Source organism: Lathamus discolor, chromosome 11 (assembly GCF_037157495.1).
Source record: "Lathamus discolor isolate bLatDis1 chromosome 11, bLatDis1.hap1, whole genome shotgun sequence".
Classification (NCBI taxonomy): Eukaryota; Metazoa; Chordata; class Aves; order Psittaciformes; family Psittacidae; genus Lathamus; species Lathamus discolor.
Genome location: NC_088894.1, coordinates 4,228,923 through 4,242,427, shown reverse-complemented (window position 1 = coordinate 4,242,427; position 13,505 = coordinate 4,228,923). Strand labels below are relative to the sequence as shown.

Sequence of the window (13,505 nt, the reverse complement as noted above, 5' to 3'; positions counted from 1 at the left end):
GAGTGATGAGTGGTGGTGTGTGCTTAAAGCAGGGATGCAGAGGCCTCTAGTGTTACAAGCACTGTATGAAGAGGTTTTAACTATTCCTGGTGTTGGAGTAGTCTAAAAAACACCTACTGGAACCTTTTGAAAGTGCAGCACAGGCTGTGTCCAGGCTGCCTGACTAGACAGGAGAGTAGGCAGGAGGACTATGGCTCTGGGCAGGGTTGCATATTAAAGTTGAGTTCAGTCTTCATGTGCTCTGACCTGTAGCTATGCGGTGCTGACTCTACAAACCCTAGTCCGCTTCACCAAGGCCTGTGTACCATGTAATGCAAAATAGCACGTTTCTAGACATTGGAGAAGCTCGTTTTGAGCGCTTTGCTCAAGAGCTGCTCCTGCTTCTTTCACCTGACACTTAATCTCATTGCTTAGTCCCTCATGCCATGAGTCCCCACTACATCAGAGCAAGCTTCGGTATGTGCATTTTGATGCTTGGGTTTTTCCTTACTGTCTCCCTAAAGGAAGAGAAGAAACCACCCCCTCCAGTGCCAAAGAAGCCAGCCAAGTCCAAATCCCAACTGAACCGGGACAAAGCCTCTGATTCAGACAAGCAGCGCCAGGAAGCTCGCAAGCGTCTCATGGCAGCCAAGCGAGCGGCCTCAGTGCGGCAGAACTCGGCCACGGAGAGCGCAGACAGCATCGAGATCTACGTCCCCGAGGCCCAGACCCGCCTTTGAGCCCAGGGGCAGAGGAAGGAACCTCGTGGTTTTTATAAGTCATTAAAAAGGCAACAAAAAAAAACACAAAAGGTTCTCTTAAACTAGTGTGGTTTCTTGAGTCTGGAGACAATGAGCCATGCTCGCAAAGGGCTCCCGAGTTGGCTTTTTTTTTTTTCTCTCAGCTTTAAGTAATGAAGATTTCAAAAAAAAAAAAAAACAAAACAACAAAAAAAAAAAGAGGAATTCCCCCTCGTTTTCTCCCTGGCTGTGGTGTTGCTGAAGGGACTGAACAGACTCCTGGAAACTCCGACCCCTCGACTTGGACCTTCGGTCTTTTTACTTGTTCTATCTAATGAGAATTATTAGCTTGTTTACAAGAAGAGGACAAGACAACATGAAGCCTTGAGCACTTGCCATGCTGTGTTCTTCCTCCTCCTCAGTTCTGTTCTTCCTTCTCATCCTTTTAGTTTGACCTGCTCCTGCCTCCTTTCTCCCACCCCTTTGCATGGCTTTGTTTAACCGTGTTAGAAACAACCTCTCTTCCACGGAGCTCCCGAAGAGAACACCCATTCAGTGTGTACTACTGTTGCACTCTGCTAGCAAGCAGCCTTTCTTGGGGTGGGGGGGTGCTTTGTTTTCCTTTTGATGGGGGATATCGGGGTGGGGGGAGGATGGGGTGGGCAGGGACAGGGCAATGGGTTTGTATTCCTCTTGTTTGGTTGAAGTTGAGAGGATGACAGGGTCTGTGGAATGTAATTGCAGAGTTGTTGAAATGCAGCCCAGAAGCAAATGTGCAATAAGGTAGCAAAGGTGGGGGGGGGGGGACACAGTGCTTGGCTGGCTGACTGGGGAGAGCACTACCCTTACTCCAGGCCCAGGAGCTGAAGGAGCACAGAGCAACTCCAGGCACGATCCACACATGCTTCACTTTGATTTATTTTTTTTTTTCCTCCTCTTTTATTTTTTATGAGATTATTTTCCTTGAATTGCTTGTTGAGAAAGAAGCTGCTACACTGGGGTGGGGGGGGACCTGTTTCACAGGGGGAGTGTGATGGTATTTCAGGGTGGGAGGAGTGGGTTTTGTACAGAGGAAGGCACAGGTAGCTGGTGGTAGGCTGCCTGCCTGTACGTATGTGTACATATGCACATATACACTTAGTAGTACCTGTACATTGAATTCATACACACGTATACATGCCCATACACACAGTGCAGACGGTGTGCTTAAAAGCACTTTGGTGAGAATGGGCATATGTATAGCATATATTTTTACATGTACTATATCTAGATGTGTGTAAAAGTGTGTGTAAAAATATATACCCTGTGTGTAATCAGATGACTATTTTTTCCTTATCTCCCTGCTCTCTGGGTAGAGGAAGGATTGCTACGTATTTTTTAGCTCATTTTTCCCCTTTGTAGGTCTCCTTTTCAGCCTGGCTTCTTGAAGCCACATCTGCCACCACCAAATTCTTTGCCACCCCCTCCAAAAAGCAGAGCATTTGGCCTCATTCGGAGTGATCCTGGTGGGATTTGGGTCTGTGGTTTTTTTTCCTTTGCTTGCTTGAACGAGTTGGGAGATTGTGTGATACTTTCATGGGGGTAGTATCCCGGAGCTGGAGTCTGAATCCCAATGAGGGTGTTGGTGATCCAGAAGGCAAAAAGTAAAGGGAAATCGTGAGTGATGGCTGAGTTACCATTATATACTGTAAACTGTTGTCCATGCACTAATGCTCTTAGAGATTTTACTCTCAAATGTGAAATTGGGTTTAATGTAACTCAAATCCTGCATTGGTTTTGATGGTTGTGGGTAGAGATACTGATGTGTTGGGTTGCACTGTTGTAAAGATGCTGGTTTTGAGATCTCTAGCATCGAAACGGGGACACGAAGGAAAAGGGTGGTTGGTTTGTTTGTTCTTATCTACTCCTCCAACCGTGTCCGAGGCTGCTGGGGTGGGGGGGGCTGGCCTGGAAGGCTGGTTTTTCTGGGGCTCATTTTGTTTCCTGCCACCTTGGAGGAGGAGAACTCGCAGCAGCAAGGGCAGCTGGCTGACTTACCATACAAACCACAATCAATAAACAGATGCAGTCTGACTTTACAGCGCCTGCTGGTCTCTCTCCCTCTTCATTCCCAGTGGGGTGTGTGGGGCTGGGCTGCAATGGGCTGGGGCGGAGGGGGGACTATATATATTTAATCTTGACAGCTTTATAAATGTACATATGTATATTAAAATATCTACACCTATAGCTGTATATGTCTGAAAGTGATGTGTTTATACATACTCATACCCCTTCATATAGATAATTCTCTCTATATAAATCTCTGTATTTTTACTCTTCTGGGTCCTGAGGCGGCAGCAGCCAATCACGGGGGAGCCTGAACGCACGTGGATGTCAAGAAAGAGCTCTCAGCCAATCAGAGCTGCGTGACGTTTAACAAAATGGCTGCTCCCTGCTATAAGATGGCGGGTGAAACAAAATGGCTGCGCCCTGTGCACATAAGGGGTGGGCCTTCTGTGTTAAATGCACTTCCGGGTAAGCCTGTAGGCGGGGTGTCTGCTGCCGGCAGCCAATCATAGCAGGCTGCGTGACTGCTGTGGCAAATGGAATGAGTGCGTGCCGAGAGGGGGCGGGGCTTGCGGTTGGAGGCGGGGCTCGGCGGCGTGAGGGCGGGGCCGCTGCTGGGCCGGCGCGGGCAGCAGCGCCGAGCTCCGGACGGGGCGCGACGGGGTCTCTGTGCCTCGCAGCGCCGGCTCCCGCGGCTCCCCGCAGGCCCCAGGGGCTGAGCCTGCCCTGGGCACCTCTGGGGAGGGCTCGGCTGGGCAGAGCCCCCCGGTGCTGTTGGTGCCCCGGCAGGCGGGGTGGCCCTGGCGAAGGGTGAGCCGCTGCGCTGTGCATCCCCGGTATGTCCCTGGCAGGGGCTGCCTGCTCTGTGCCCTGCCTGCTCCGTGCCCTGCCTGCTCCGTGCCCTGCCTGCTCCGCTCCGCACTCATTTTTCCCGTGCATACCCCGTGTGCCAGTGCCTGCCTGCAGGACGCCGCGGTACCAGCCCCGCACGTGTCACTGGAGGCCAGTGCCCCAGAGCACCCCAGCCCCGGGGGCCGTGGTGTGTGCCCTGAGAAGCAGAACCAGGAGAGCGAGGATGCGCCAGGTCTGAGGAGCACGGCAGGAAGCAGGAGGGCACGGTTTGCACTGCGCTGAGCACACGTCCCTGCGGGCTCAGCCCCCCTTGCTGTGCATCCCCGTCGCGCTGTGCCGGGGTGCAGTGTGATGCCCTGCACGGGTCCCTCACCTGAGCGAGTCACCCCTCCCGTGGGTCCTCAGGAGCCCCGAGGCGCTCACCTGAGGCTGCAGGAGGGGCAGGCAGGGTTCACATTCACTGAGCTCACAGTCCCCTGCCCCAGAGCTGGCTCCAGGCCGGGGGATGCCTGCCGCCGGTCCTGTCTCCAGAGCTGCCCAGGGGCTCCCCTGAGGCCCTGTGCCTCCATCCTTCCATAGGGCAGGGGAGCCGGGGAAGGGGTGCAGAGCCCATCGGGTCACCCTACCTACAGGTGGCCAGAGGGCTGCAAAGGGCTTGAGCTGGTGCTAGCCCCTGCTGTGGCGCAGGGCATGTCTCATGCCAAGGGAAGCAGTCACCGGCCTGGCACAGAGCCTGCAGCCCTGAGCTGAAGGCTCTCTGTGAAGAACCAGCACTCGCACTCCCAGTGCATACAAGGGGCTCACTCAGCCCTGAGCCCAGCTCTGATGCAGCGCCCGTATCCTCTGGGTCTCTGCCCACCTCCAGGCTCCAGCCCCAGCAAACCGTGAAGGAACCCCACTGACGTTGCTACTTTCTTCCCCTTCCAAGGGGCTGCTTGTCTCATTTCCCCAGTGCTGGCCAGGAGGAGAGCAGACACAAACGCATCAGCCCTCTGCTGCTGCCAGATGCTTCCTGGCTCCGTGATCAGATGCTGTGGGAAGCGAGCACGTCCCATCCCATCAGCCCAGCTGATGGAGCATGGCCCATACCAGGCACTGGCCACTCTTCTCCACACCCAGCACGTTCCTCAGGCCCCTGCAGCAGCTTTGCCCAGGTGGGAGCTGGTGGTAAGGGAGGAGCAAGTGAAGCCACCGCAGATGACAGAGTCCAGGCTCACACACGGCTCGTACTTAAAAAACAAGAAACAAACTAGAAAACTTTTATTTGACAACGGAAGAACGAACAAAAAGGTATTTACAGCAGTTTTGTTTTGCTCCGTACGTTTCATTCCAACAATCCCTGCCCTCCCCACGCGTTCTGGTCCATCTCCAGGTCCATGGCCCAGGCAGAGCTGTAGCACTCCTGCCCTCGGGGAGGAAACCGCTTTGGTTTGACTGGGGCAAAATTAATGGGAGGAGACCAAAAAGCCTCTCTGGGGGGAAGAAACTGACCTGCAGGGTGGGGGCGACCTACAAATAAGGGAGGGAGGCCTAAAATTCAGGAAGAGCAAAGGCTGGGTGTAAAATGGAGCTGGGGGAGAGGAGGAAGGGGATGTTCACAGCCACCCCATGAGCATCCTCTGCCCATGCCAGTGCTGGAGCCCCCCCTGTGCAGCTCAGGGGCACCCAGCCTGTGACACAGCACTGGCACAAACCTTCTGCAGCCCCAGCAGCACTCGGGAGCTCCTCTCCCCATCACCTTCTCTCTGAGGAAAAGGGAAGGGCAACACCAGCCACTAAAACCAGTGCTGCTCCCTTCCAGGCCCCACCACCCGGCAGGGTGCTGCTCCCCCCGCACCTCTGGCTCCAACCCCTGCAGAGCACCAGGTCCTCTGGACGTTATGAACTCTAATCATGCAACTCAAGAGTCAGGCTAATTTCCTAGGATTAGTGTTTCTCGGGATAGATAACATAGGTGCGCACCGCTCTTTAACTTACATTTCGCAGTGAAACAGCAACAGCTCAGTGCCAGGACCAGCGCAGCACCCAGGCTGTCGGTGAGCGATGCCCAGGCTGGGGCAGAGCCAGCTCCCAGCAGGGACCAGCTTGTCACTAGAGGTCCCCAGCACCGTGCAGCCACCAGCCCTGGAGAGCGAGAGCAGGAGGAAGGGACTCATCCCTCCGCTTCCCAGCGCGGCTGGTGGATGAGGCAGCTCTGTTTGCTGGGAGCCCGTAGGCTGCGGGCTGTGAGTGCTGCACTAACAGGTCACCACACAGGCCCCTGCCCACAACATGCCCCTGCCCACACTAGTTTTTAACCAAAAAAACGAGAAAATCAAGAAGTTGGATATAAAGTTTTCACAGTCTCAGCTTCACATCCACCCCCAGCAGCCGCCTGCAGTCAGCACCGCACAGGCTCTGCACCGCGCTCTCTGTTCCAGGGCACAACATTGAGCAGGAACTGGAGAGGAACACGGAGGGGCTGTGGAAATGCTGAAGAGAAGAAACAAAAACGTAATAAAAATCATGTAATAAATCACAATTAAAGGGAAAATGTTTCAACAAGAAAACTGCTAAACAGCACCATGGAGATTTCTACTGGCAGCATCTAAACAAAAAAAGGAGGGTCCCGTGTTTTCCATGTGGGAAGAGCACCACAGGCTTCGGGTTTCCAGTTCATCTGTGCTTTGCCCTTCACTGGGCAAGGCAGGGCTCTGCCAGCACAAGGTACCAGGAGGGCCCTCCACAAACAAAGGGGAAATAAAAAGGGGAGGAAGGGGGGCGGGGAAAGAGATGAGAGATTTGGGAGGAAAAGCTTTTCATCCACAGTCCTTAAAACAGACACCAACTTGAAAACGAACACCAATCCTCTCTTTCTCTCCCTGAAGAAGCGGCGTTGGACCCTTGTGTACAGGGCAGAGAGAAAGGAGTCAGCAGGTTTCCCAAGGGGAGCTCCACAGTTACCCTCCGTGGCGGCAGGGAGAGGTCAGTAAAGCTGCAAAGGCCTTTACACAATGGCCGCATCCTCCCAAGGGCAGCAGATGGGAGCCATGGGACAGTCCCTCCTCTCCCCATCCTGGCTGGCACAGACACCAGAGCCCCACAAAAGGCAGGAGTCCTCTTCCATGACGAGCTCATCGGGGGGTGCAGGCAGGGATGGCACCGGGGGGGGGGGGGGCGGGTCAGGCACCCCGAGGACCTGACCATGGGGTTATTTGGAGAGGGCGGCTGCGGGGGGCTCAGTCTGGGGCGAGGGGGGCAGCTGCCCCCCCTGCCGCTGCGACTCCAGCTCGGCCGCCTTCTGCAGCGCCACCTCCACCAGCAGCTGGAAGCTGCTGAAGTCGTCCCCGAAGAGCTCGGGGGGCGTGGGGGGCGGCGTGTTGAAGAGTCCGCTGGTGGGGCTGGCTGCCTCGGCGCGGGCCAGCAGGGTCATGGTGCTGCCGGGGGCACCCGGCGCTGCCTTGGGGACAGGGTCCGGCTCCACTCGCTGCGGCCCAGGCGGCTTCTCCCAGTCGGGGCTGTGGGCACTCACCACCGTGAGGCTGCTGCCCAGCGCCTGGGCAGGGTGGCACAGTACCTGCGGGCACACGGACATGGACAGCACCTTGGAGGCCCCCGCGGCCGTCACGGGGGGCACCACCAGCACCCCGGAGCCGGCAGCAGCCCCCCGCGGCAGGGCCACGTCGCCGGCTTTGCCCCCTCGGCGGGAGATGGTGAACTGGTTGGGGTCCTTCCCGTCCTTGCGCAGCATGTCGGGGAGCAGCCGCCGCCGCGCGTTGATGAACCAGTTGCAGATCTGGGAGGAGAGAAGGGCACAGCGCTGTCAGCACAGGGCTGGGAGCCCGAAGCCAAGGTAGCAAAAGCTTCCCCAGACCCAGCAAGCAGCTCCCACAGTGGGTCTGCCCCCCAGCCCTGCACCTCCGTCCTGTGGGGCTCCGCAGAGGCAGAGCTGCTCCAGGCAGGGCTTGCCCAGGCACGCACGGAAACCCCAACGCCGGCTGCTTCCTGCCTGGCACCACCAAGCCCCTTCCTCCCCGCAGCCCCATCCCGGCTGCCTGTTGCACAACGCTCCCCCGAGCCCTGCCAGCACACCCGGGCAGGGACCGTGCATGGTGCCAGCACCCGACAGAACCACTGGCACCTTCTCATCGTGCCAGTATCAAACAGAGTCTTGGCAGTTCTGGGGCTGAGCCACCCCATGATCCACAGCAAGACTGCACCCTGGGGCTGCGCAGCCCGCTTCCCCAGGGAAGGATGCGCTCAGCACTGACACCACGAAGTCCCAGCAGCTGACAGTGCCCAGCCTTGCGCAGATGAAGTGGGGTGCAGCCTCCAGCACCCTCCTGAGGGTCTCTCCTGTCCTGCAGCCAGAGCCTGGGGTGTTGCACAGAGCCAGCGTGGAGCCCAACAGCATCCAGCAAGTGTTTGTTCCGGGGGGGGGGAGTTTTCCCCATCTCCAGGTGCCAGCCTGGATGGGAGCACTGAGGTTGCACAGAGCAGACAGGCAGCAGCATGGATGGAAAACCCTCAACCCTCTCAGCTCACAGAGCTGCAGCCCCCATCCCCTAAGGGGGCGGCAGGGATTGCGGCAGTACGTCCACACCTTCCCGTGCCTCCTGCCAACGAGGCTACAGCCAACTTTAAACTTCTTCCAAACATCTGCACACCAAAAAGGAGGCCCTTCAGAAACGCAGCAGCCATGTATTCAGCCTCGGCCATGCATTGTTTCAGCATCTTTCTATAAAAGGCTACATTAAAATAACTGATTTCTTCCTAGAAAACAATTAGAAGAGAATAAATCAGGGGGGAAAATGACTGATCTTTGCTAAATCAACAGCTATGGAAAATATTTCCCCCAGGGAGAGAGAACTCACCACAACTTCGATCGCAGCAAGATCTCAGTTGTTCTTTGTCTTTGAGACAGTGTTTGTCATTTAACATCCTCACATACACTCGTCTCACCCCCTTTTCCCTGCCAAACCCTCCCTTGTGAGCCTTAGCTGGGTCCCCATGACATGATCTTGTGATCCCATGGCCACCAATTGCTGTAATCCCCAAGCAGAGGGCTGGACTTCCAACAAAAACCCCAACCAGCACCGAGAAGCCCCTACAATCCTGCTGTGCCCCCAGCATCTCCTTCCAGCTTTCAGCTCCCTCTGGAGAAGGCAGCACAGAGATGGGCACAGGCACCAGTGGCACTGCAGGACACCGCACGGTGTCACCTGCCTGGGAGCTGGGATCAACCTCGGCTTTGAAGCAAGAAGCTTTTCGCTCCTTTCCAAGCACGGCCATCGCTCGGCCCCACCACAAGCGCACCCCGGGCTGTCACTTTGGGCAGTGGCTGCCCCCACCACCACCACGAGAGCAGCACCCCCTCTGCAGGGAGGAAGAGTCCATCCCCACAGGAGGGCACACGCTTGGAAAGCTGCTGTTGTCTGGGAAGCCTCTCCAGGAGCAGGCACCGCTTTTGTACCTTTCTGCCCTGGAGAGCTGGGGGAGCTGCGCTGGGAGTGCGGTGCCAGCACCCGGCTCCAGCTCCCTGGATACACAACTGACCAACCAGGAGCGCGTGGCAGCAGCAAAGCCTCGTGCTCAAGAGGCTCCTGGAGGCGTTGGATCAGCACTGAAGGATCAAACCCTGCAGCCAAAGCGTGTCCCGCACCTCCACCCAACAGGCGTCTACTCGCAGACGGAGCAGCCCCCACTGCAGCCTGTTGGGTCACCTCAGACTGACACAGACCCCAGTGGCAGCCATGGGAAATGCCCCCGGAGCGGACCCCCAGCCTGGGGGGGCACTGGGGCAGCCTCTGCACCAGGCACACACTGGCTGCAGGGAGTCCCATGGGACAAAAAGCCAGTGCACGGCAAAGCCACACCTCAAAACAAGCCCATGTGCCTGCAGCATCCTCCATGGACCCGAACTGCTCAGGGCATGAACACCTGCAGTCCCACCGCCATCAGCCCTTGGGTAAACCCCTGTATGCCAGAGGCCGTATCTCTGGGTTTGTCCTGTCCGCACCAGCCCTGGTCCATGACAATCCCAGACTCCTGCAGCCCCAAACCCATCGCTGTGCTCTGACTCAAAGCCCTCCCGGGACCAACACCTCAGAGCAGCTCGGACACAAACTTGGTGCAAAGCCAGGATTTAAATAATCCATTAAAATGAAAAGAAAGTTAACCTTGGCCAGGAAGACGGAAACTAGACACAGCCACTGCCCACACACCGGTGTCTGCCTGGCCAGGGCCACGCTGAGCTGCAGGGAAAGAAGCCAGAGGTGCAGGGGAAAGCCCAAGGAGAGGAGCTCGGCTGCAAACCCACTGCCCCTTGCCTGCTGCCCTGCACACAAGAGCTGTTTCCTACCCTGCCATCAGAACCAGAGCATCTCCTTCCCTGCCAGGAAGGCTGCTGGTGTTCCCATGGATCAGCGGGACAGGCAGCTCCTCCTGACACCCTAAGAGCAGGCAGGGTGAAAGCCAAAGCTGAAAGGAAAAGCACTGCTCATCCCCACTGCTCCTGGCTGGGCATCCATCACAGCACCCCAAGGAGAACATCAGCCCACAACCAGGAGCAGGGCAGGGGGACTCCTGCCCCAGAGCCCTCAGCTGGGCTGGGGTTTCCTTAATACACCTGGTGTAACCGGGGGCAGCTGGGCCAGCCAGTCCTTGGTGCTGCAAATGCCCAGCGATGTGTGCAGAGGAGCAGTAGCCCTGGCCCCTTTACTGGGGGTGTCCAGGGGAAGAGGATAAAGCAGCCCCCCCTGAAGCCCTCCCACCCATTAGTGGCTGTTGCTAACAGAGTATTGCTGAGGTGGTCCCCATCCCATCTTCTGGCCGGCCAAAAAGCTCTACTCCAGCCCTGCCATAAAACTGGTCCCCAGGGCTCAGACCTCTTCCCAAAAGGATGCTGCCATGTGCCGGTGGCTTTGCTCCCCTGCGCTCCCTCCCTTGCCTCCTCCCTGCCCTGCAGTGGCAAGTGATTCCAACATCCCAAATCCTTTGGGCTCTTCAGCTGGGCTGTCGCAGTCCGGCCCTCCCCAAGCACCGCAGCACAGGACCCAGCAGCACCCCCAAGACGCAGGGACTGGCTCCTACCTGCAGCACGGAGAGGCTGGTCTGCCCCGAGAGGCTGAGCTTCTCCTGCTCCGAGGGGTAGGCATTGAAGCGGTGCTCGTACAGCCAGTCCCGGAGGATCTTCACAGACTCCTTGGGGAGGTTGCCCCTTCTCTTCCTCTTGTTGGGCTGCGAGGGGTCGGGGGACGTGGCGCTGTCGTCCTCCCCGAGGTCACTATCCGACATGGTGGAGCTGCCCGCAGACCTCTCCTGCTTAAAGCCTGACAAGGGCAGGAACCGACAGCGGGCATCAGGCTGGGAGTGCAGGGGGAGCACAGCCACAGACCCCCCCCCCTCCCCGCACCTCGAACATGGGGGGCGGCTCCTTGCCCAGCTCTGGGGTGATGCAGATGAGCCCCCCGAGGGGGGAAGAGTTACAGGCACCGGCTGAGCACCCCCCGCCAGGCTCTTTGCGGGGCTCGGGGCAGCCGATAACAAACGGAACACTGCGGGGGGGAACTCCAAGTAAATCCATCTCGGCCGGAGGAAGAGGCCGGAGCCACTGCGGGCGAAGGCACCACGCGGGGTCATTGTGCGGCCTCCCCGCGCCGCTGTCACCGCCGGGCCCCCCCCCCCCCTCCCGCAACAGGTACCGCGGGCCGGGCCCCGCCGACACAAAGCGGGGGAGCGGCGAGCCCGGCCCCGGCACCCCCCCCCCCCCCCCCCGCCCCGCTCCAGGGGGGAGGCGGAGGAGAAAGAAAGAGGAGCCGGAGACCCGCCCGCGGCCCCGCACCGGGCACAGCCGGCCCCGAACCGCACGAACAACCTCGGCCAAGTTGGAAGCGGCGCGGGGAGGGAACAAAACCCCCGAGCGCGCCCGGCCGCGCCGCCCGCAAACTTTTCACGCCGGGGGCGGCCCCCGGCCCGGCCCGGCCCGGCCCGCACAAAGGCGGCGGGACCGCGCCGTGCCCGCTCCCCCAGCCCGAGTCGGTTCGGGTCCGCTCGGCCCGGCCCGGAGCCGCTCGGCTGCACTCGGCTGCGCTCCGCCGCGCCGCAGCCCGGCCGGGACTCCATGTTTGCCGCCCGCCCCGCTGCGCTCTTACCCCCGGGCCGCCGCCGCCGCCGCCTCCTCGGCCCTTGCATGGGCCGCCCCGGGGTCGCGCCGCCGCCGCCGCTCCGGTGCCCGGTGCCGGGGGTGCAGCGGGGCCCTCCCGCGGCGGCGGGGCGGGCGGCCGAGGCGCAGCGAAAAGTTTTGGGTGGGCGGCGGTGACAGATGCCGAGACAGAGTTCCCTTTGTTCCCGAGGAGGCAGGAACTCGGCCGGGCCCCCCGCCCCCGGCCCCGGCCCCGGCCCGCCCGCCCCCGGCTGTCACCGCCGCCGCACCGGGCAGCGGCACCCGCGCCCCCGCCCCGCCGCCAGCCGGGCCGGGACCTGGCGGCAGCCCCGCGGAGGGACACGGTGCCCAGAGGGAGGAGGGACCCCCCCCCCAGCAACCGCTGAATGGGGCTGCACCAGGCACCCATCCGGGACACCCGGACAGGGGCACCCAAACAGGGACACCCGAACAGGGACACCTGAACAGGGACAACTGAACAGGAACACCCAAAGAGGAACACCTGAACAGGAACACCCGAAAAGGGGCACCCGGACAGGGACACCCAAAGAGGAACACCTGAACAGGGACACCTGAACAGGGACACCCAAAGAGGAACACCCAAACAGGGACACCCAAAGAGGGACACCCGGACAGGGACACCCAAAGAGGGACACCTGAACAGGGACACCCGAACAAGAACACCCAAACAGGGACACCTGAACAGGAACACCTGAACAGAGGCACCTGAACAGGAACACCCAAAGAAGGACACCCGAACAGGGACACCCGAACAGGGACACCCAAAGAGGGACACCTGAAGAGGAACACCTGAACAGGGACACCCGAAGAGGAACACCTGAACAGGGACACCCGAACAAGAACACCCGAACAGGGGCACCTGAACAGGGACACCTGAACAAGAACACCTGAACAGGAACACCCAAAGAGGGACACTCGAACAGGAACACCCGAACAGGGACACCTGAACAGGGACACCCGAACAGGGACACCTGAACAGGGGCACCCAAACAGGGACACCCGAACAGGAACACCCAAAGAGGGACACCTGAACAGGAACACCCGAACAGGAACACCCGAACAGGGACACCCAAACAGGGACACCTGAACAGGAACACCTGAACAGGGACACCCAAACAGGGACACCTGAACAGGGACACCCGAACAAGAACACCCAAACAGGGACACCTGAACAGGAACACCTGAACAGGGGCACCTGAACAGGAACACCTGAACAGGAACACCCAAAGAGGGACACCTGAACAGGAACACCCAAAGAGGAACACCCGAACAGGGACACCCAAACAGGGACACCTGAAGAGGAACACCTGAACAGGGACACCCAAACAGGGACACCCGAACAAGAACACCCGAACAGGGGCACCTGAACAGGGGCACCTGAACAGGGACACCTGAACAGGAGCACCCAAAGAGGGACACCCGAACAGGGACACCTGAACAGGGACACCCAAAGAGGAACACCTGAACAGGAACACCCGAACAGGGACACCCGAACAAGGACACCCGAACAGGGACACCTGAACAAGGACACCCAAACAGGAACACCTGAACAGGGACATCCACACCAGGACACCCATGGGACACTCGAACAGGGGCACTCAACCGGGGACACCAGAACAGGGAGACCTGCACAGAACACCTGACCGGGACACACCCCCGGACACCCGCACAGGACACCCACCCGGGACACCTACGGACACCTGCATGGAACACACGTACAGGGA

General features: G+C 59.1%; 2 protein-coding genes and 1 long non-coding RNA gene across 7 annotated transcripts in view; 2 read left to right on the top strand and 1 right to left on the bottom strand.

Annotated features, from left to right (window-relative positions):
• The window catches only part of DLGAP4 (DLG associated protein 4), a 36,010-nt gene extending 33,213 nt beyond the window's left edge, over positions 1 to 2,797 (top strand). Inside the window, exon 7 of the mRNA XM_065691255.1 lies at positions 504 to 2,797. Within this exon, the coding sequence (XP_065547327.1) occupies positions 504 to 719 (216 nt within the window). The 3' untranslated portion in view covers positions 720 to 2,797. The remainder of the gene's footprint in view (positions 1 to 503) is intronic.
• Positions 2,798 to 3,417: 620 nt separating this feature from the next.
• Positions 3,418 to 6,174, top strand: LOC136020262 (uncharacterized). Its single transcript, XR_010615258.1, has 3 exons — positions 3,418 to 3,601; positions 4,546 to 4,907; positions 6,038 to 6,174. It is a non-coding gene; the product is annotated as an uncharacterized LOC136020262 (long non-coding RNA).
• TGIF2 (TGFB induced factor homeobox 2) lies at positions 4,845 to 11,938 on the bottom strand. Of its 5 annotated transcripts, none has more exons than XM_065691182.1 (3): positions 11,750 to 11,938; positions 10,689 to 10,927; positions 4,845 to 7,392 (listed from the first exon to the last, which is right to left on the bottom strand). In XM_065691182.1, exons 1-3 carry the CDS (start codon positions 11,787 to 11,789, stop codon positions 6,808 to 6,810), a joined length of 864 nt encoding a protein of 287 aa, XP_065547254.1. In that variant the 5' UTR covers positions 11,790 to 11,938; the 3' UTR covers positions 4,845 to 6,807. The 5 variants fall into 5 exon arrangements, with proteins under 5 accessions (XP_065547254.1, XP_065547258.1, XP_065547256.1 ...); XM_065691186.1 differs by lacking the exon at positions 11,750 to 11,938 and adding an exon at positions 11,473 to 11,487; XM_065691184.1 differs by lacking the exon at positions 11,750 to 11,938 and adding an exon at positions 11,470 to 11,484.
• Between the last annotated feature and the right edge of the window lie 1,567 nt (positions 11,939 to 13,505).

Coding starts and splice junctions, on each gene's coding strand:
- TGIF2 (XM_065691181.1), bottom strand. CDS start 11,237: ATGACCCCGCGTGGTGCCTTCGCCCGCAGTGGCTCCGGCCTCTTCCTC. Junction 7,393..10,688: donor CCAGCCTCTCCGTGCTGCAG/GTAGGAGCCAGT, acceptor CTCTCCTCCCAG/ATCTGCAACTGGTTCATCAA.